Raw genomic sequence first — 20,854 nt, 5'->3', positions numbered from 1 at the left:
TTGTTTGTCAAACTTAACTTATTTGAAACGACATGACACGAACGTGAATATTAGTGCAGCAAGAAAATAAAAAAAAAATCCTCACGTGGCGCAAATGTGACTCCCAGCAGCATTTAACCTTTTTCAGACTTTCTAGATGGAGCCAAAGCAATAACAAATGCCCTTGGTGTCTTTATAGTAGAATAATGTTGCACTTTCCTAAAAAGAAAAGTTTCAAGGTGTTTGTATAAAATTGTTTGCTTGGGTTTTGTTGTTCATCTGAGAATCTTTCAAGTATTGGATAATTTACTGTTAGCAGTTTGTAGGTTTTTTTATTTTTATTTAAAATTTCATTAAATCAGTTTCTGTTCACATAAAAGATAAGGAGCTTTATGTTTCTCCATGTTTTTTTACTTTATTGTAGGCATGCCCAATGTAAACAAAACTGGTATCTTAAAATCTGCACTATTTGTCTGTTGTTGACCAATACTGGCCACTCATGCCAGAGTAGCATCTGCTCCATTTGCACACTGATTGAGGAGTATCTGCAACATTTGCACAACCAACATTGTACCAGATTATCGCACTACTCGCTTGAAGTCTTGGCGCCCTTTGCACAATGGTCATTGCACCGGACTATCGCAATATTTGTCTTTTGAACTGCTCTGAGTGCTAGAGGACTCTGCATCTTTTTGCACAATTGTAAAAAATAAATAAAAAATGTACCAGCATTACCAGATAACTAGCAACCCTTTATTGCTCAGTGACTGTTTTTTGTCAATGTCTTTATGTCTCAAAAGTGTTCTCTGTCAATTGACTGTCTGTTGTCGTACTAGAGCGGCTCCAACTACCAGAGACAAATTCCTTGTGTGTTTTTTGGACATACATGGCAAATAAAGATGATTCTGATTCTGATTCTGAAAGGCATTTAAAAAAGGTTCGTAGCGAATCGTTTGGGCATACCGTTACACCCTGAAAAAATACAGTTAAACTACGAATGTTGTCCGAAGACTCGAGAGGCCTCTTTAAATAAAAAGGGTGCAATTCAGAATTGGACGCTCATGGCTGTTTGACTTACACTGTAAAACCGTAAAAAGTGCATATCCAAAAATAAGCGTCACAAAGTACTCGAGGATAAACGATTGAAGAAGCACAAGGAAGTGTGCTCATTCATTATTTCACACCCTCCCCTTTTGTCTTTTTTCTGCCGATCTGTCTTCCCTCCCTTTCTCTCACCCATATTCAGATTCACACAGAGACGCTATTATTAGCATCAATTCATTTTTTTTTTTTTTTAACAGCCGCACTGCCAGCAAATTCCTCTTAGCAGGAAACAGAAGATGCATCAAAGCCTTGATTAAGTCATGAACATGTGCAAGACACTGGCGCTCCTTCCCCCCTTCCCTTTATTGCTGTTTATTCTTTGACATAACGTCGGCACTTGGAAAAGCATGGCGGCATTATTAAAGGCATCTCGCTTAGGGCTTCTTCATACATAATCTTATCCCCCCTTCTGAGTGACTTCCATTACTTGTCTGAGACCAGTCGCTCAGTGGTTCTAGCCGTTGTTTGCATTATGGCGCACGGAATGAATCAATGCTGCTACCTTCAACATTGACGTGAAGCGTTACAGACATGGTCTTTGTGAATAGAGAACTGACTGCTTCGTGTTATGTATTCTTTACATCTATAATGTGTGTGTGTGAATGTGTGTTATACATCTGCAATTGGCAGTGCTTTCATTTGGTATGTAGTTGCCATAGCAATGTGGGACAGTGTGGCACGGAGGAAGCGGCAACAAGTACACGCTGTGGCTGTGAGGGCATTAACAATTCTCAATATTTCAGTTTGACATCTTCTCTGCCTGACCTGTCGTTATTAGAGGAAAAGCGTTCATAGCTTTATATTTCGGGATTGTGCAGAAGGCAAATGTTTGCAAGAAAGCCTCATTTGATAGATACATTTACATAAAAATATAGATTACAGAGGAATCTCCAGTCTAATGCCTCCAATGGGAAGAAAATATGAATCAAAAGTCAAAGAAAATGTGAGGTCAAACTAACACCAAGCAAGACATCACACAATCTCATGAGACTTCTGCTCAACGAGCATCGAAAGAAGAGTGCTTTGTTTTTCGTTTGGCTTTTTTTGCCACCACAGAAGGGTGCAATTAATGGCAAAGAGGAAAGGTGTGATGATGGACTACAGAACCTAGTGTGCTATTGGAAAAGCCATAGGAAAGGCACTTTAGTACAATATTAAGAGCCTCACAGCTTGGTTCCTTCCTGTTCCCTCTCCATTATGTGTCTGTCCACTGTTTGTCCACCGTCTAACTTCATTGTAAGTTTTATCTGTTTGATTGTACAATGGTTAACTTAGTATTTAGGTTTATGGCCATTAAAGGGAAGTTTGCAATTAGGGAAAAAATATATATATTTATTTCTTTATTTTTCAATCATATTTGTTAAGACAGTCAATATGACCTAACACGAGTACATCAGTAAAATGGTCTGAAAAAAAGCCAATTAGAGAAAGAAGGCTGTCTTACGATTCACACGTGGGCACACATATAGCGGGCACAGCCCTGTAGCATCACGCTGACCTGTTAGCTGACCTAAAACTATGGCGGAATATTCATCCATCCATCCATCCATCTGAGCCCCTTCTCCTCACTAGGGTCGCGGGCGTGCTGGAGCCTATCCCAGCTATCATCGGGCAGGAGGCTGAGTACACCCTGAACTGGTTGCCAGCCAATCGCAGGGCACATATAAACAAACAACCATTCGCACTCACATTCACACCTACGGGCAATTTAGAGTAGTCAATTAACCTACCATGCATGTTTTTGGGATGTGGGAGGAAACTGGAGTGCCCGGAGAAAACCCACGCAGGCACGGGGAGAACATGCAAACCCCATACAGGCGGGGCCGGGGATTGAACCCCAGACCTCGGAACTGTGAGGCAGACGCTCTAACCAGTCGTCCACCGTGCCGTGCGGCGGAATATTCAGAGTTGGCGGATTCATGCGAGAGGATTCAGAAGTGATGCGGAATTAAGAACATTTCTGCTCGACAGAAGTTGGTTTTTAATTGATTCTACATTCCCAAAAATAAAACTTAAACCTAATAACATTTAGCAGTATAATAATACTCTCATTATGAATAAGTCATGCTACCAACATAGCAGTCATGGCTAACGTCTGCTTATTTACAGTGCTAATACTAGCTTCATATTGCTAGCGCTGCTATTTTGTTGATGTTGGATGTGCGTTCTCTGTGAATTTGAAAATTGCGCTCGTGCAAGAGACTCGAGGGGGGAGGACTGAGTAAAGTGAGGCTACATCTAAATTTTTCTAGCAGTTTTAACATCACAAACTCCCCTTTAGGAATGTTGAACTGTAGCTTATAACACTGCCTGTGAAGTTAATAAATATGGTGACAACCGAGTGAATGAGCTTGGAACAAATGTATTCCCCTTACGTTATTTCTTATAGGGAAAAAACATCCGAATTATAACAACTTAGAAGTCCTGATCATCATCTTCATCACCACCATCATTATCATCAACATCATCATCCTGATCACCATCATCGTCATCGTCACTATTACAATACCAATTTTTCCTTTTTTTTACATTTTCTGTTGCTTCATTATACATTTCTTATTTTTATCACCATTCATTCTTTTCTGATTGGGTCATTGTGAGGCTTTCAGGATCCATTGTGTGAACCGTGTAAATAACCACGTATGTTCCTTTGCCAGATGGAGAGGGCGACAAGATGACCCCGATAAACGGACGCGTAACCATTTCACTCAGTCAATTAAATGTGATATTAAAGGTGTCAAGGTCCTTGGTGGGGGGGAAAAGTTTCCCCTACACACAGCGAGGTGTTCTGTCTCCATGAAGGCTGACTTTGACGTGAGGGGAATCAGGCACACAAGCCAAATGAGGTGCCCGTGTGCCTTATGACACCATATTGCACGCTTTCTGGGTAGAAAAAAAACAACTCTAAACTTATTTTCGGGCAAATTGAACATTTCCAGATGTCTTAAACCTTGATTCACACATCAGTGCAGTGGGGAATTTGTTTCATTTAATTGGTCTGAAAATTATTTCATACAAACAATGTATCTTTGGTCATTCCTCTCGTTCAGCAATAGATAGTAACAGGCAGAATAATTAAATTCTCTTCCACTAGATGGCAGAAGGTAACTTGTGTATACAATGTTTTGACATTTGTATATTTGGTAGTGTGGTGTGAGATTGTGAAATATGCACAATTGCTCAGTAAAGGTTTGGAAACACTGATTATATCCATTCATCTAGTCGAAGTCGAATCTCAGATCCAGGAGGAGCAGTGTGGTTTTCGTCCTGGCCGTGGAACAGTGGACCAGCTCTACACCCTCGGCAGGGTCCTCGAAGGTGCATGGGAGTTCGCCCAACCAGTCTACATGTGTTTTGTGGACTTGGGTGTTCGACCGTGTCCTCGGGAAATCCTGTGGGGGGTGCTTCGGGAGTATGGGGTACCGAACCCCCTGATACGGGCTGTTCGGTCCCTGCATGACCCGAGTCAGAGTTTGGTCCACATAATAAGTTGGACTCGTTCCCGGTGAGGGTTAGACTCCGCCAAGGCTGCCCTTTGTCACAGATTCTGTTCATAACTTTTATGGACAGAATTTAAAGGCGCAGCTGAGGCGTAGAAGGGGTCCGGTTTGGTGACCTCAGTATTGCATCTCTGCTTTTTGCAGATGATGTGGTTCTGTTGGCTTCATCAAGCCGTGATCTCCAACTCTCACTGGAGCAGTTCGCAGTCGAGTGTGAAGCGGCTTGGATGAGAATCAGCACCTCCAAATATGAGCCCATGGTACTCAGTCGGAAAGGGGTGGCGTGCCTTCTCCAGGTCGGGGATGAGATCCTCCCCAAGTGGAGGAGTTCAAGTATCTTGCGGTCTTGTTCACGAGTGAGGGAAGAATGGAATGGGAGATCGACAGGCGGATCGGTGCAGCGTCTGCAGTGATGCAGACTTTGTATCGGTCCGTTGTGGTAAAGAAGGAGCTAAGCCGAAAGGCGAAGCTCTAGATTTGCCGGTCGATCTACGTTCCTTACCTCACCTATGGTCACGACCTGTGGGTCGTGACTGAAAGAACAAGATCTCGGATACAAGCGGCCAAAATGAGTTTCCTCAGCAGGGTCCTTAGAGATAGGGTGAGAAGCTCGGTCATATGGGAAGGGCTCAGAGTAGCCCTTCCCATAGGACTATTTGGTGTTCCGGGCACGTTCCCACCGGGCGGAGACCCTGGGGACGACCCAGGACACGCTGGAGAGACTACGTCTTTCGGCTGGCCTGGTAACACTGGAGATAGGAAAGTCTGGGTGTCCCTGCTAAAGCTACTGCTCCCGCGACCCGACCTTGGATAAGCGGTAGAAAATGGATGGATGGATGGATGGATCATCCATTTTCTACACCGCTTATCCTCACTAGGGTCGCGGGTATGCTGCAGCGTATCCCAGCTAACTGTGGGCGAGAGGCAGGGTACAACCTGGTTGCCAGCCAATCACAGGGCACATATCAACAAACAATCATTCACACTCACATTCACAGCTATGGACAATTTAGAGTCTTGAATTAACCTACCATGCATGGTTTTGGAATGTGGGAGGAAACCGGAGTACACCCACCCAGGCACGGGACAACATGCGAACTCCACACAGGCGAGGCGGATGTGCTAACCAGTTGTCCACCGTGCGGCCACAGTGATTATATAAAATATAAACGGAACGGAAGATGAATGAATATAATCGCAAATCCTTGTGTGAGGTCAACACCGAGGACTCCACTATTTCATTACAGTTACTCGATAGCTCGATAAATAAGCTAACTGTTAGCCTAGCTTCTTTTACGACTATACTTTTTCTTCTTTGTATTAATTATCCAGCTGTCTGAATGCCCTTTGGCACCATGCGGCCTCTAATAGGTCATTCATGGTTCTGCGACAGACATCTTTGGTTTGCGGGAGTAAACGCGATTATCGGCGGAGATATGTGCATGGTGTACTGTGTTGGTCATCTCGAGTACACCACACTCTATCAGAGCAGTAAGACCACCCTTGGCACTCTTTTCTCTATTAATGTGCGGGATCTCACATTTAAAAAAAACGGTTATGAGTTTAAAAATCTGTATTTAACTCCTTAAATCTGTAATATAGAACTAATTCTATGGTATACAGTGCAGCCAACCATAATGTGCGCGCCCCGCAAACGTGTGGTTAAACAAAAGCATCTATTGTTAGATTGATTCACAACTCCCTTCTGCATCTCGCCTACACACCACCAATCCAAATATCTTGAGGACGGCTTAATCTGGAGGACTCTAACCTAACAGGAACAGCTTGCTCAATCACCTATAGGAGGTATTTTCAGTCTATTTGGGAATAAAATGGAGCAGCAGGTGCTTTCTTGTTGGGAATGAAAGTCAGAAGCCACGTTTAAACCTGAAACATTTGTCTTGCTACATCAAAGCACCTTCGAGATTTGTTCCCTGATGACTGACGTCTTCGGAAAAACAATTACTTGTTGGGAAATACGGTGCAGTCTGTTTTATCTAAATTAGGCAATGTAATTTCTGCCAAGGATGGACATTTTTCTTGATGGGGACAATTCACCATCAATTCAATTCTGGTAATTAAAAATGATGTTATTACTAATGAGATGTTTTGAACTCCTGTTTTTTTATGTCAGTACTGTAATATGCAGAATAATGCTGCTTGGCATAGTTGCCATAGTGTAGATGTAGCAGTACTTCCCTCCAGGGGATGTCGTGTCTTTGGACCACAAACTCATTTGTTTCTTTGTTGCTTCGAGAAGTTGTACATAAAGTTTTTGAGATGATCCCCAATTACAAAACACAGCAAAAATACCGCAACTGATTGTCCTTGTGCTCAAGCTTAATTTTAATACATTGTAATTTTCATCACTATACGGTATATAATTGGGAAGAAAGAATTGGACTTATGAAAGTAATGTGTGTCTGCCAGTCACAGTAAAACAGGAAGGATAATGTTTTAGAAAACGGCCACTTTGAACGTTTGTCTTTACTCGCAAAAATACAGTTAAAGTGTAAAATTAGCGACCAAAATGACAAAATATGTATTTATTTTATTATTATTTTATTTATATTTTATTATTTTTATAAAACTGTCTTGTATAAACCACCTTAAATTCTCTGCCTCTGCTGGTCAACCATCAATTTCACACAACCAAATACTTCTATCTTCGATCAATTAACCGATAACTTGATTATTACGCCTGCTAAGGTTTTTCACATTTATTGTACTTGACTTGTTATTTTGGTATAGTATCAGTATTGGTGACTTGTTCCCGCAAAGTGAGTTAAGTGTGTGAAATTTGCTGCTAAGCAATTATCATATAATAGTATAAATATATTTATATTATAATAGTTCCTCATGTATCTGAATCATGTGATATTAGCCACCACATAATCACTTTCAAATGTGCAAAAAGTTGAAAACCTTCCTTGACCACCACAAGCTTGGGGGAAAAAAAAAACAAAGCAAAAACACAAAACACATTTTAAATCTTTTGTTGCAATTGTCAGTAACTGGATTGTTCCCTCAATAAGTTGATGATCTCAACTCGAATTGTGTGAATCAATAGTGTGGAATCAGTGGGCAGTGTGGGTGAGAACAGCTAATGAGCACTATTGTTACAGCAGCCGATGCGATGAACTGAAGTCTCGAATGAATGGAAGTGTTGTTTATACCTAACTTTATACCTGTTGAGCGCATTAATCCAATTAGTGCTTGGCGAACAAGTAGCTTCACACTCAAATGTAACAAGCCCAGATTTTTGGTATATTTTATTGCACCTCAACATCAAGACAATATATATATTGAACTTTGAGACAAGGCTTACCTTCCATGGCGTACTTCATATCCAGGGCAAAGAGGTTCCATGTGATCTCCGCGCTGATCTTGCCCACATTCAGCTCCTGCGGAAACCTGGCGGAAATGGAAATGGATTCCAGTCAAACTAATGTCCCTATAACGACATGTCCCGCGGCGGCACGGTGGACGACTGGTAAGAGCGTCAGCCTCACAGTTCTGAGGACCCGGGTTAAATCCCCTGGCCCGACTGTGTGGAGTTTGCATGTTCTCCCCGTGCCTGCGTGGGTTTTCTCCGGGCACTCCGGTTTCCTCCCACATCCCAAAAAAAAAAACATGCATAAATTGGAGACTCTAAATTGCCCGTAGGTGTGCATGTGAGTGCGAATGGTTGTCTGTTTGTATTTGCCCTGCGATTGGCTGGCAACCAGTTCAGGGTGTACCCCGCCTCCTGCCCGATGACAGCTGGGATAGGCTTCAGGACGCCCGCGACCCTAGTGAGGATAAGCGGCTCAGGAAATGGATGGATGGATGGGACATGTTCTGCCAGGTGGTCAGAGAAGAAACCTTAATGGTTATGCAAGACGATAGAGTTGGCGAGGCTCACAATGTAACAAGATTGGTTGGAGAGCGGGGCCCTTTGGCTCGGCTTACACATTTTTCATCTGTGAAATCAGTAAGTGAATGGCTATAATCTAGCATGGTTATACAGAAAGTAAAGTTTCACCCAGATACAGAATTTATTTTGGAGTAAGATCCTACGTAAGAGAAAAAAAATTAAAACCTGATCTGATGGTTATGGTAAAATACATTTATTTGATTTCCAATGCACTTTTCATTTAAAAATCTCAAGATCTAAATTCAAATGAACTCTCTGCACTCAACACTTCCACGTTTGGGATGAGGTGGCATGTTAACGTCCGGTCGGCATGTAAATGCCAAGCGACAACATGGGAAATGTGTTAAAACTCAAAATTGAGTTGAGACTGAACCCAGCGGCACACTGCAGTGTTGGATGGAGGATCTACCTCCAGATCTGTGAAAAGTAAAAACGTTTGATTTTGACCTAAAAATGGCAATGCTGACCTTTTTACCAGAAATGCTTTAACTTGCTTTAAGTGCTGCTGTGCATATGGTCCATTGATGCATCTAGATCTGGATTTGGATCTTAGTTAGACATTACATTGTGAAACCCTGTTGTCACATAGCAAATTTTCATTGAAATAAAATTATTTTACCATATATATAAATATCATTTTTGTAATGTCAATAATGTATAGATCAACACTGAAAACGTATGAAGAACCTTTGACGAAGACTTAACAAGTGAAATAAAACAAAAATTAATTCACCAAAAAATGAGAACACTCAACCAACCAAACAAACAACAAAACAAAAAACAAACCAAAGCCAACACAACCTGGGTAATATGTTGTTTGCAAATGTGGTTAAAATGGGTAAGAAGTACGTGAATAATAAGTAATGAAATAAAAAAATAATAATAATCTGGAATACAAAAACAACAATCGGCTCCTTGGAATTGGCAGTCAAAGTTTAAATGTGAAACGTCAGTGGTTTAATTATCCGTATCCTCAGACAATGATGGGAAGACATTAATAGATGAAGACCTCCCTGGCTGGGAGAAAGGTCACTTCTTCTGGAAATCCTGAGTGTTGCTTTTTACAAGCGCAAAGTACTTTTTCCGGGCTGAAAGCATAATTGCTCCAGTGTGAAGAATAAACACAAAGTGAGACGAGGAGGCGGATTTGTGCTGTGAGGGGCGAATGAAGGAAATAAAAACACATCACAGGAACAATCGTTCCTCCTGGTTTCACATCTATTACGCTTTATACCTTAAGCACACAATAAAATGTAAATGTGTGTGCATGCATTTTACCTCTATGTGAAGCAAACGAGCTGTGTGCACGATGGCTATTTTTCGTTACGATTAGTCTGTAAAGCTTTTTCTCATTGCAAAATGAACACCGATCAATTCATATTTTGGCCCTGAAAACAAATTAAGCACCTTTCTATATTTGGCATCAAGCCCACTTTAAAGTTTTACCATAAAAGAACACCGGGGGTCGTTATAGTCTTGGAACTTGACCAGAGGAGGAAAAGTGCAGGGAATAGATACAATTATTGCAGCGCTATCATTAGACAGTGTAGGAGAGGGTAAGGAAGGAAGCTCCGGGGATAAACACTCGTAATGAGCATCGTAAATCAGCAAGACGCAAAAAGAAAAGAAAATGCACTAAAAATATGAATGCATACAAAAGGATGAGAGGGTATGTAATATATATAAGTGGGGCAGCAATGAGGAAAAAAATGATCATTTGGTGTCTGCTGTGGTGAATTCCACTGTTTTCGTGGAAAGTGCAACATATGCTCTAAAATTCCAATCTGCTATTTAATCAATGGCATTGTTAGGAAGCCATTCAATTAAGTCTCAACTGTAGCAATGGCTATATGACTAAATTACCTTGGTCGACGTGATGCAATTAACCCATCCATCCATATTCTATTGCGCTTCTCCTCATTAGAGTCAAGAGTGAGCTGGAGCCTATCCCAGGTGACTTGTGGGCGATAGGCAGCGTACACCCTGGAGTGGTTGCTGGCCAATCGCAGGGCACATACTAGACTAACTACCATTCACTTTCACATATATGGACAAGCTAGTCTTCACTAAACCAAACATGCATGTTTGCGGAATCTGGGGGAAGACCAGAGTACACAGAGAAACCCCAAGCAAGCATGGGGAGAACATGCAAACTAGATTCAAACCTAGAAAGCCGAAACTGTGAGGGAGACATGCTCACCACTCGTCCACCGTGCAAGCCGTGTGTAATGTACGGAACCGCTTTCCCTACAGTATGGCCTTTCCAAAAGTACACTAAATTCAGTTTCTGGTTCAGTGGTCTATCATCACACACAATTACACACAGTCAACAAAAACAATCAGTTAATTGATTGGTATGGCAATCCCTAAAAATTGAGTGTTTTACACCACATACTGGTTGATGACGGGCGTGTAGGCCGTCCGGTCCTCGTCGATGACCGATACCATGAGGGTGATGAGTTTTGGCCAAAAGTCCAGGTTCTTGATGGACGGTCCCTGCTCCTCACGTGGGATGTCCTGCTTTCGGCTCTGCAGAGAGGGAATTCAGGAAATGTGAGGCCACGTCACTAAGTTGGCTATTGAGAGGAATATTGAAAAATTAAAATAAAAGTGACGCATATAAGAACAAATCAAGATTTGATCAAATACCAAAAGTCCTATGCTTATTAACATTTGTTGGGGTTTAACGATAAATGTAGTTGTGTTAGGATTTCTTGGTACGGCATAGAGGTGGACAGGGCGTCCTCGGTTAAAAACAGTCATGACATAAGACATTTTGAGGATACGAATGATGCACAAATAATTATTCGTCATGCAGCAAGCACAAGAAGGGACACTCAGTTACAGAAATACTGTTTGTCATTTTATTGTTCTATGTTCATGACTGAGAAGTGTTTTTCTAACAAATATTTACTGTAATTATGACTTTCCTATTGTATTAGCATAGGTTATTGATAGACTATGGGGCATTCCGACTTACGTACAAATGTACTTTCCGCAGTTCATACATGTAACGTGTTAGTTAAGGGACACGCTGCCACCTGTCTACTCTGTAAACAAATACAGTGCTGCTCAGCCTCTGTGAAGAGGACGACACAGCAAGCAATAAGCGTTTTTTTTGCATTTTCTTTCTCGCTTTCTTTTCTCATATTTTTGTGGGTGTACACCCTTTCAAAAAATGATGACAGTCGGAAAAAAAATCAGCAAAACCCATTCTCATCAAGGTGTACGTATACAAGCACAAGGGACTGCATTTGGAAAGTGGGTGTTGAAATGAATACTGACGCCTTACAATAGGGTTAAGCAGGTGGTGATATCAATAGCAAAAAAAAAAAAAATAAATCCAATGAAACTGTTAAAACTAAATATAATATACTGATCAGGGATAATAATAGATGGATTTAAAAATTCTGATGATTGTGTGGACTTGATCGTGGATTTTTTTCTTCATAGTTTATCCTCCAGAAAGGCAAAATTCCACTGATGAGCTGTAGTAGGCTGATTACGATTGGACTCATCTACAGCTACGTGGCAACTTGTTTGTGCAGTCACAATTGAGACACTGCGGTGAGAAGTGTCTGCAGCTCCCAATAAGTCAGCACTATCAATATCTGCAGACAGAAAGCTCGCATAGTCGGAATTAAGAGGATTTGTGCTGGCTTTTCTGTTAACCTTGTAACCATGGGCATACCGTTGTAGCTCGGACCAATTGAGACAGCAAAGGCACTGTTGATTCACTGTCAAGTAGTTTGCCGCCTAAAGAAGTTAACACGACATTACTTATGGTTAGCTAAGCTACATCAGCATTTCCACATTACTGGTTCCCTTAAATTACTCAATGACTCTCTGTACGTGTGTTTTTATGTCCTATATGTATATTGTATCATAGTGTCTCTGTACGTGTGTTTTTATGTCTTGTTTGCTGTTAAACCACTCGAGACAAATTTCTCGAGTGGTTTCAACATACTTAGCCAATAAAGATGATTCTGATTCTGATCAATACAGAACTACTCCAGGCAACATTATTCTGCTCAATATAACATAATAATTCTTGAGGTTAAAAGTTTGATTAACCAATAATTTCAGTCATTGAAAGGGTGAAAAGCTATGCTGTTATGTTGTACGTATTTGCTTCTCTTGACAATCTCAAAAAGTCAAGATTTCTTTAATTGAAGTTAGACAAAAAACAATAAGTGGTCGCTGAACACTGCTTCTAAACATATGCTCTCCTTTCAATAAAGTGTTTCAGTTTTTCAGGCTATAGCGGAAACATTGACCTTGTATTCTACAAAGCCATAGTCACTGTGAAAATGACAAATAAAATTTATGACATACTCTCAAAGAACATAATATATATAAAATGTATTTTCTTCATTTGTGTATGCAAATTGCAGCCTATTGTAGATGAATGGAAAATGGTGAAACCAGTTTGATTCTGTTCCTGAATAATTTAGAGGGAATGATCTAACAACCTTCAGCATATTGACTTTAGTGCAGCACACAGAGGAGGCGTTGTTTGGATGAAAGCTGGGGAATTGGAATTACGTGTATCCATCTATTCCTCAGCATCCAACCAACGCCTGTGGTTAACTTTGTGTTTTAGGTACTGTAGCAAAACGATTCCGTTGCGTGTTTTGCAGCGTTAAGGAGGGCGAGCCGACACAGTTTAATCTCACACAAACAAGGACGCAGATGATGATCGTGTAACACTCGATTATGGGTTGCCTCCTTTTAATCATATGGGTTTGGGACTGCCAGAGTAATGAAAAGGATTACATCATTCGGTTAGAGGCTTCTTTCGAATACTTGTAATTTGCGTTTTCTGCAGTGTGTTAAAACATGAAAAATGCTCTGTGACTGCAAAAGACACAGGCACGTTGAACTTTACATTCTTAACTCCCGAGACTTGGGAATTACCCATTTTGACTGCCAGCGTTAACAAGCTGGAGACAAAAATCTATAGTATTTTTCTGTCGAGGAACTAAACGAATGGAAAAGCAGTTCATGTTTATGAATTAAAAGGGACATGTAAAAGAAAACGTACTTCTTTGCTTGTACTGTACACAAGTAGTTGGCACAGCCATCAAGTGTGAAATGACACAACCTCAAGTACATCGTTGTGAGCTGCATGGGTTAGAAAATGTGTGTAAGTAAGCAGGTCGGATTTCTTTATTTCATTTGTGTTTGACAACATGTCCACTGCGTGCGCCGCATAAACGGAATCTGCACATTAATTGACAAGTCTAATTCAGTTGCTCGGTGATGAAGTGCTGCTTCCACGAGTGAAAATACAAGCAAATAGAATCAGAAGCCCATTTTTTATTTAAAAGATGCTAGTGCATCGGTACAGTGACTAATAAATCGTATCACCTTGAACTCAATACAGCTTGAACTGGCAGATCCCCTGGTCAAAAAGTTAAAACTCAGTTTGATGTTTCTGATGCAACTGCATCTCCTTCTTTGACCGTCTCCCGCTCTCTTAAAACTCTTGCGAGACCTGCCGCAGTTACGTCAAAAAGCACTGTGAGTTTGTGATGGAAAATGCGAGGAGAAATTGCGAATTCACAAGCCCCCAGCAAGTTTAAAGTCCAAAGTGTAGAAGCAATTCGGATTTTGTAAGAAAAATATAATCGAAACGCACTGCATTAAATTGAATCATAAGCCCATTGAATCGACTCGAATCGACTCGGTCAACTCTAAAATGTACCGTTCTTGAATCGTATCGCATTCCGTGTATCGAGATATGTATCGAATCATCTTTTATTGGAGCGATGCACACCACTACAAGCAAAGCTTTTATTTGTTTTTAAGGGGGATTGGTTTCCTTTAAACAGCTCTTCTCTCGGTTGTCTGGGTAATGCATAGCCGTACTTGCACTGGCACACCCTGAAGCAGAAAGGAGGCAGGGTGAGCAGTGGCTCATTTGCATGAAAAAAACAAAACTGTCTAATTTGGATAGGGCTGTAAAAATTACTGATGTGTGCTATAATTCTTGATCCATTGTATATTTTGACATACACGTCACAGAATTTAATAGGACAACTAGAAACTTTAAAATTGTAGGGAAAAAATGCTAAATATGTCTCCTTTAAGATAAGTTTATAAAAATGTTTTCCATACTATCTTGGGAAATTGCAAATGCGTTGCTGGATTTAAACACCAAGACGGGAACTAAGCGTAGCAATGGGACTTGGTAGAAATGTGTGACTAAATTAATGTTCAATTGGAAACATGAATAATGAAGAAAACGTCTCTGCAAGTTAGTCATAGAAAACCCTCTCCGTGCAGGTGCAATAGTGAAGGACGCATTTGAAGGTTGCTCCATCGGATGCAGCATGTAATCTGTAGAAACTCCCTTTGCTTATTTGTATTCATCACAACTTGCCGCTTCATCTTGAAAAAACTTTTGTCATTAGCGTGTATTTAGTCTCGTGTGTATCTAGTATGTTGTGTATGTATTTAGTCTTGTGATCCTTTAGCGTCCTGAGTTTTTGTATTTTTCATCAACTCTCCAGTGACTTTTTCCTCCAGTGGTTTTTGTTGAGGTTTAACAAATGTTTTTCCCCTCCACTTGGATGCTTGGTTGTTTTTGTCTGCATTTGAGTCTGCTTGTCTCCCCTGTTCCTTTCCCCGCAACACCACGTTTGAGAATTACATTCCTTTCAAAAAGTATTTGAACAGTGTGTGAATTCCTTAAGTTTTGCTATTGACTAAAACATCCACATCCAAAGATGAGAGATGAGAGATCAAAATTTCAGATTAGATAGCATTATTTGTAATTTAGTACAGATTTTGTAGGTGAGGAAATTATTATGAGGTGTGTCACAAAATATACAGTATATTTCAAATCCAAACTACCAGTTTTCCCTTTCATAGACACGTCCTGGAGTCTAACGAACTTTTCCAGACTTCTCTGCCACGCCTTCATACACTCCTGAAAGGTTTCATCGAGGATCCTCCACAACTCTGTCATCATGGCCCTCTTGATTTTGTCCACTTGATTAGCCCCTTGAGCTTGGGGGGGGGGGAATAAATCACACGGAGCCTGGTCGGGTGAGAAGGGATGTTGCTCCAGAATGACGATGTTCCTCTCGGCCAGGAACTTTCAGCTGATTGGGGCATTGTGACCATCTGCATTGTCATGGTCAAGCAGCAATGAATTGTGTTCTCCCACAACTCTTGCCTCTTCTCACAAACTGAACGAAGCAAATGCCACAGGATACGTTTGTGGACTTGCTAGTTGACCGTCTAAGAATGCGATCAAAATGACTTTGACTCTGGACTCCGACCGTCTTGCTTTTTTTAGACATTGGTTACGCTGGACTATTCTGCTGAAAGGTTCTGGTGTTTGTTCTCCAGGTTGTATTGTATATAGAAAGTCTGGTCTCACTGGTCTCATTTTCACTCAATCTGCTCATTACTTGATGACCTCACACACAGGATATATAAATGCATGTGGAAAAAAGTCAAATGGCTGCAGAGAGCTGAGGTCACAGTTAAAGCATTCAATGTGATTATATTGAAGGAGAAAACCTCCGTCGGGAAGTCGAATCTCAGGAGGACCAGTGTGGCTTTCGTCCTGGCCGTGGAACAGTGGACCAGCTCTGCACCCTCGGCAGGGTCCTCAAGGGTGCATGGGAGTTCGCCCAACCAGTCTACATGTGTTTTGTGGAGAAGGCGTTCGACCTTATCCCTGTGGGGGGTGCTTCGAGAGTATGGGGTACCGAACCTGATACAGGCTGTTCGGTCCCTGTATGACCGGTGTCAGAGTTTGGTCCGCATTGCTGGCAGTAAGTCAGACTCGTTTCCGGTGAGGGTTGGACTTCGCCAAGGCTGCCCTTTGTCACCGATTCTGTTCATTACTTTTATGGACAGAATTTATAGGCGCAGCCGAGGCGTAGAGGGGGTTTGGTTTGGTGGTCTCAGTATTGCATCACTCCTTTTTGCAGATGATGTGATTCTGTTGGCTTCATCAAGCCGTGATCTCCAACTCTCACTGGAGCGGTTCGCAGCAGAGTGTGAAGGGACGCATAACAGCACTTCCAAATCTGAGACCATGGTCCTCAGTCGGAAAAGGGTGGCGTACCCTCTCCAGGTCGGGGATGAGATCCTGCCCCAGGTGGAGTAGTTCAAGTATCTCGGGGTCTTGTCCACGAGTGAGGGAAGAATGGAACGGGAGATCGACAGGCGGATTGGTGCAGAGTCTGCATTGATGCGGACTTTGTATCGGTCCGTTGTGGTGAAGAAGGAGCTAAGCCGAAAGGCAAAGCTCTCAATTTACCGGTTGATCTACGTTCCTTCCCTCACCTATGGTCACGAGCTGTCGGTCGTGACCGACAGAACAAGATCCCGGATACAAGTGGCTGAAATGAGTCTCCTCCGCAGGGTTTCTGAGCTCTCCCTTAGAGATAGGGTGAGAAGCTCAGTCATCCGGGAGGGGCTCAGAGTGGCACCACTGCTGCTCCACATTGAGAGGAGCCAGATGAGGTAGCTGGGGCATCTGATTAGGATGCCTCCCGGACGCCTCCCTGGTGAGGTGTTCCGGACACGTCCCACTGGGGACGACCCAGGACGCGCTGGAGAGACTATGTCTCCCAGCTGGCCTCGGAATGTCTCAGGATCCTGCCGGAAGAGCTGGAGGAAGTGGTGGGGAGAGGAAAGTCTGGGCATCCCTGCTAAAGCTACGGGCCCCACAACCCGACCTCGGATAAGCGGAAGAAAATGGATGGATGGATGAGGGATGCCCTGATCCGATCGAAAATCGGGGTCGATCACGTGATTTTTAGCTGATCGAGCTCGGGTGAAAAAGATCGCTTTCATTCATTTTCTAACATTTAAAATGTCACAAATTGGCCAAATAGGTACAAAGATCTTGCCAAAAAGAACAATAATAGCTTTGTTTTATCTTAAACAATGTAACATTTCAGGGTATTTTTTTGTACCGGTATAATATAAGTTACTGAAAGTTCTGCGCAGACTCTGTTTGTGTGTGCGTATGACACCCCAGGTGTAGTTTACTGTTCAACTAAACACGCAACAAAAATAATTACACACATTGGACATTTAAATACAAGACACACATGATTGTTTTAGAAATCACCATCTTAATGCTAGCAGTCAAAGGAAACCCCCATTAACGGCTAGCTAGAATTAGCATTCGATCACGGGTTGGATTTACCTTCAAATAACGTCTATTTATACACAAACTCCGTAGTAACACATACAGACAGGTAATATAACAATACTCACTGGCATATCGTCTTCCTAATCTTTGAAAAACAAGTTAATGTTTAACCGCGACATTATCCTTGTATTCTTTTTTTTTTTTTTTTTTTTTTTTTTTTTTAACTGCATTGCATTGGCCTCACTGTTCTAACACTTTTGGAGCAAAGTGTTGTTGCTCCTGTTCCAAAAATTCCACAAGCCTAACAGTGGATGAACCGCAGGTTTCTCTCTTCTCCCTTTGCCATTTACCATGATTGATCTCCATGTATTTTCTTGTAGAAAGCATCCCTTTACTGTGAGGATTCTACAAACCGTTAAGCTGGGGTCCCCTGCCCCAGCTACTCGCCGTCTCCCTCCTGGTTATTTCATGCCCGGGCAGAAGCGCCAAGCTCGGTTGTCATGATACGCAAGATGCCTTGTTGTGGCACGTCTACTTCTCAGCCTGCCTTGTAACGAGACGGGGCTCTCAAATGAGTTGTAACCGTGGTGACAGCGAGGATAGCTTGTGTCTGTGACCACAATAATTTATGGTCACGGCGAGGTTCGCTATCGGGCAAGGTCTTTTTTACTTCTTGATGGAGAGGCTGTCTACAATGAAACAAGTGAAAAAGGATGTACATTAATAGCAAATGTACCTATCTCACCAGTGTGGTAATTACCTGTAACAGCATTGGCTGGTTAAACAAAAGAGTAGTTTATTATTATACTTTTGGAGAGGATCGCATCCCATTATAGCCTAAAATGGACATTATCTTCTGTGGTTTAGCGGGCATAAAATCCAGAAAAATTGCCGGATAATCCACCCAGATGTGGCCAATGAACGAGAACACTCGCTAATCCTTAATGCAGCCAAGTAATGCTGTGTTTCCAGAGTCTCTCTTGGCTCATTTAAGAGAGCCTCCAGGTGGTCCCGGCAAACCAGCAGTATTCATGAAAACTTTAAAAGGCAGCATGGGATGATGTTATTTTTGGACATTGGGTAAACGCTGCCTTTTGCTGGTGGACTTCGAATCTTTGAACACATTTTATTGCAGTGACCTCAACCCCAGTGATAGGACCCCTCCGAGCCCCCATGCTCTGCTTCTTTTTAGGAAGGTGTGTCGGTGGAACTGAGGAGGTCTCCGAAATATTCAACCCACCAATTCACAACGTCCCGAGTCGAGGTCAGCAGCACCCCATCCCACTACACAAATTGTTTTATGCAATGTAATTTGTTTTGCAGTTAGATCCTTTCTTGGTATGATTCTGTGGAACAAAACAAACAAAGCAAAAAAGAACAAAAATGAAAACCCAAATAAAAACCACACCTGCAGCGTTTAGCCTTTAGCTGCTAACTGAGCTCAAGTTTCACGTTATTGGCTGATGTCTCCAAGTTTTGTCTGACTGTTGAGACATACTTTTGTCCAAAAAATTTGGTTGAACTCCAAATTGTACCACTTTTGGGGTGTTTAAGGCTGTTGCACGGTAATTACATTTTGGAGGACAACAAGCCATTTAATGTATTTCAGCATACGTCAGTCAGCTGACTTTAAATAATGACTAAATAAAGACTATTAAGGATCAGTCCTCAAATGAATCTTTTCTCCATATCTTCTTGCCTACCTCACCAAATGTTAAACTGGTACTTCAAGATTGATTATGATTGCATGAGGGCGGTTTCTTAGCATGTGATCAAGTCTGTTGCTGTTCTTCTGAACCAAATTTTCATGACAATGCGAGCGCACTTATGCGTGTAATATCTCTACAAATATAATCACATTGCGACAAATGTTCTGCAATGGCCGGCGTTATTTGTTTGCTTCAATTTGCACTGTGCATTAATTATTTAGCTGTGGAATTATTGCTGGGTCTCTAAATGGTTCGACTCTCTATTTTACACATTTGCCACAAACAGAATTTCCGTTGTTCTTTAAACAGTACACAGGGGTTTACTCAAATACAAAAAGGTTAAAAAAAGAAAAACTTTTGTAAAATAACCAAAAAATCTTCTCTCGACTCTCACACAAACAGAACATCATTACATTATTTCAAGTCTTTGAAAGATGGTACTAGCAGTATAGGTCGATGGTTTTAGTATGTATATGATCATTTTGTGAGTGTTACAAACATTCTATTGAGAACCCGACTGTAATGTGAACCATTATTGTCAACTTTGTTTTGCAGCTGGTTATTTCTTAATGTGTGTGTGTGTGTTCCTTTCTCTTTGTTTTCTCGATCTCAGGATCCCTGGTTCACCGAAGGAAGCAGTCATAAATCAGATTCTTGGAGGAGCGCCTCTGCAAAGTCCGGAAAAAGCCCGGGCAGGTGACTGAATACACCACAAGAGACCCTGGTCATTCTGTCAGGTACAGGAAGATGTCCATCCATCCATCCATTTTCTGAGCCGCTTCTCCTCACTAGGGTCGCGGGCGTGCTGGAGCCTATCCCAGCTGTCATCGGGCAGGAGGCAGGGTACACCCTGAACTGGTTGCCAGCCAATCGCAGGGCACATAGGAACAAACCACCATTTGCACTCACAGTCATGCCTACGGGCAATTTAGAGTCTCCAATTCATGCATGTTTTTGGGATGTGGGAGGAAACCGGAGTGCCCGGAGAAAACCCACGCAGGGACGAGGAGAACATGCAAACTCCACACAGGTGGGGCCGGGGATTGAACCCGGGTCCTCAGAACTGTGAGGCTGACGCTCTAACCAGTCGTCCACCGTACCGCTACAGGAAGATGTCTTGGATTGAAATAAAACATGTTCCGTAGAGTTCTCACAATTTCTCAATATTACATTCTGAGTGCACTGGGGAAATTAACTCAAATCTGGAGCCCTGAGTTTTCTGCAAAGCTTTAGGCGCGTGGACAGGACGGAGAAGATGGACAAGCTTCTCCTTAACATAGTTGCTTTCAACAGGTGCGCACATTACACTTATACCTGGAACTGGTTGTAACATTTCCCGTGCCTGTGTGGATTTTCTTTTTGTACTCCCACATTCCAAAAACATGCATGGTAGGTTAATTGATGACTCTAAATTGCCCATATGTGTGCATGTGAATGTGAATGATTGTTTGTCTGTATGTCCTCGGCGATTGGCTGGCGACCAGTTCAGGGTGTACCCCACCTCTGGCCCAGAGTCAGCTGA

The 20,854-nt window shown here is 42.0% G+C and overlaps 2 protein-coding genes across 3 annotated transcripts in view; one reads left to right on the top strand and one right to left on the bottom strand.

Annotated features, from left to right (window-relative positions):
• LOC133397481 (uncharacterized) overlaps positions 1–20,140 on the top strand; it is a 48,638-nt gene extending 28,498 nt beyond the window's left edge. Inside the window, exons 1-2 of one of the 2 annotated variants that reach the window (XR_009767626.1) lie at positions 18,775–18,887; positions 19,946–20,140. Coding sequence is in view for 1 of the 2 variants with exons in the window: in XM_061668446.1 (XP_061524430.1) it covers positions 19,946–20,036 (91 nt within the window). In the remaining variant the exon portion in view is untranslated. Of the gene's footprint in view, positions 1–18,774; positions 18,888–19,945 lie in introns of those variants that run through there. The other variant, XM_061668446.1, reaches the window with a different exon arrangement.
• The window catches only part of LOC133397492 (protein unc-13 homolog C), a 183,860-nt gene that overhangs the window by 56,938 nt on the left and 106,068 nt on the right, over positions 1–20,854 (bottom strand). The window contains exons 18-19 of the mRNA XM_061668459.1: positions 10,895–11,028; positions 7,912–7,997 (exon numbers count right to left, since the gene is read on the bottom strand). Of these exons, the coding sequence (XP_061524443.1) occupies positions 7,912–7,997; positions 10,895–11,028 (220 nt within the window). The remainder of the gene's footprint in view (positions 1–7,911; positions 7,998–10,894; positions 11,029–20,854) is intronic.

This window comes from Phycodurus eques, chromosome 2 (assembly GCF_024500275.1).
Source record: "Phycodurus eques isolate BA_2022a chromosome 2, UOR_Pequ_1.1, whole genome shotgun sequence".
Taxonomy (NCBI): domain Eukaryota; kingdom Metazoa; phylum Chordata; class Actinopteri; order Syngnathiformes; family Syngnathidae; genus Phycodurus; species Phycodurus eques.
The sequence above is the reverse complement of the archived record's forward strand: the minus strand, read 5'-3'. Positions and strand labels throughout refer to the sequence as shown.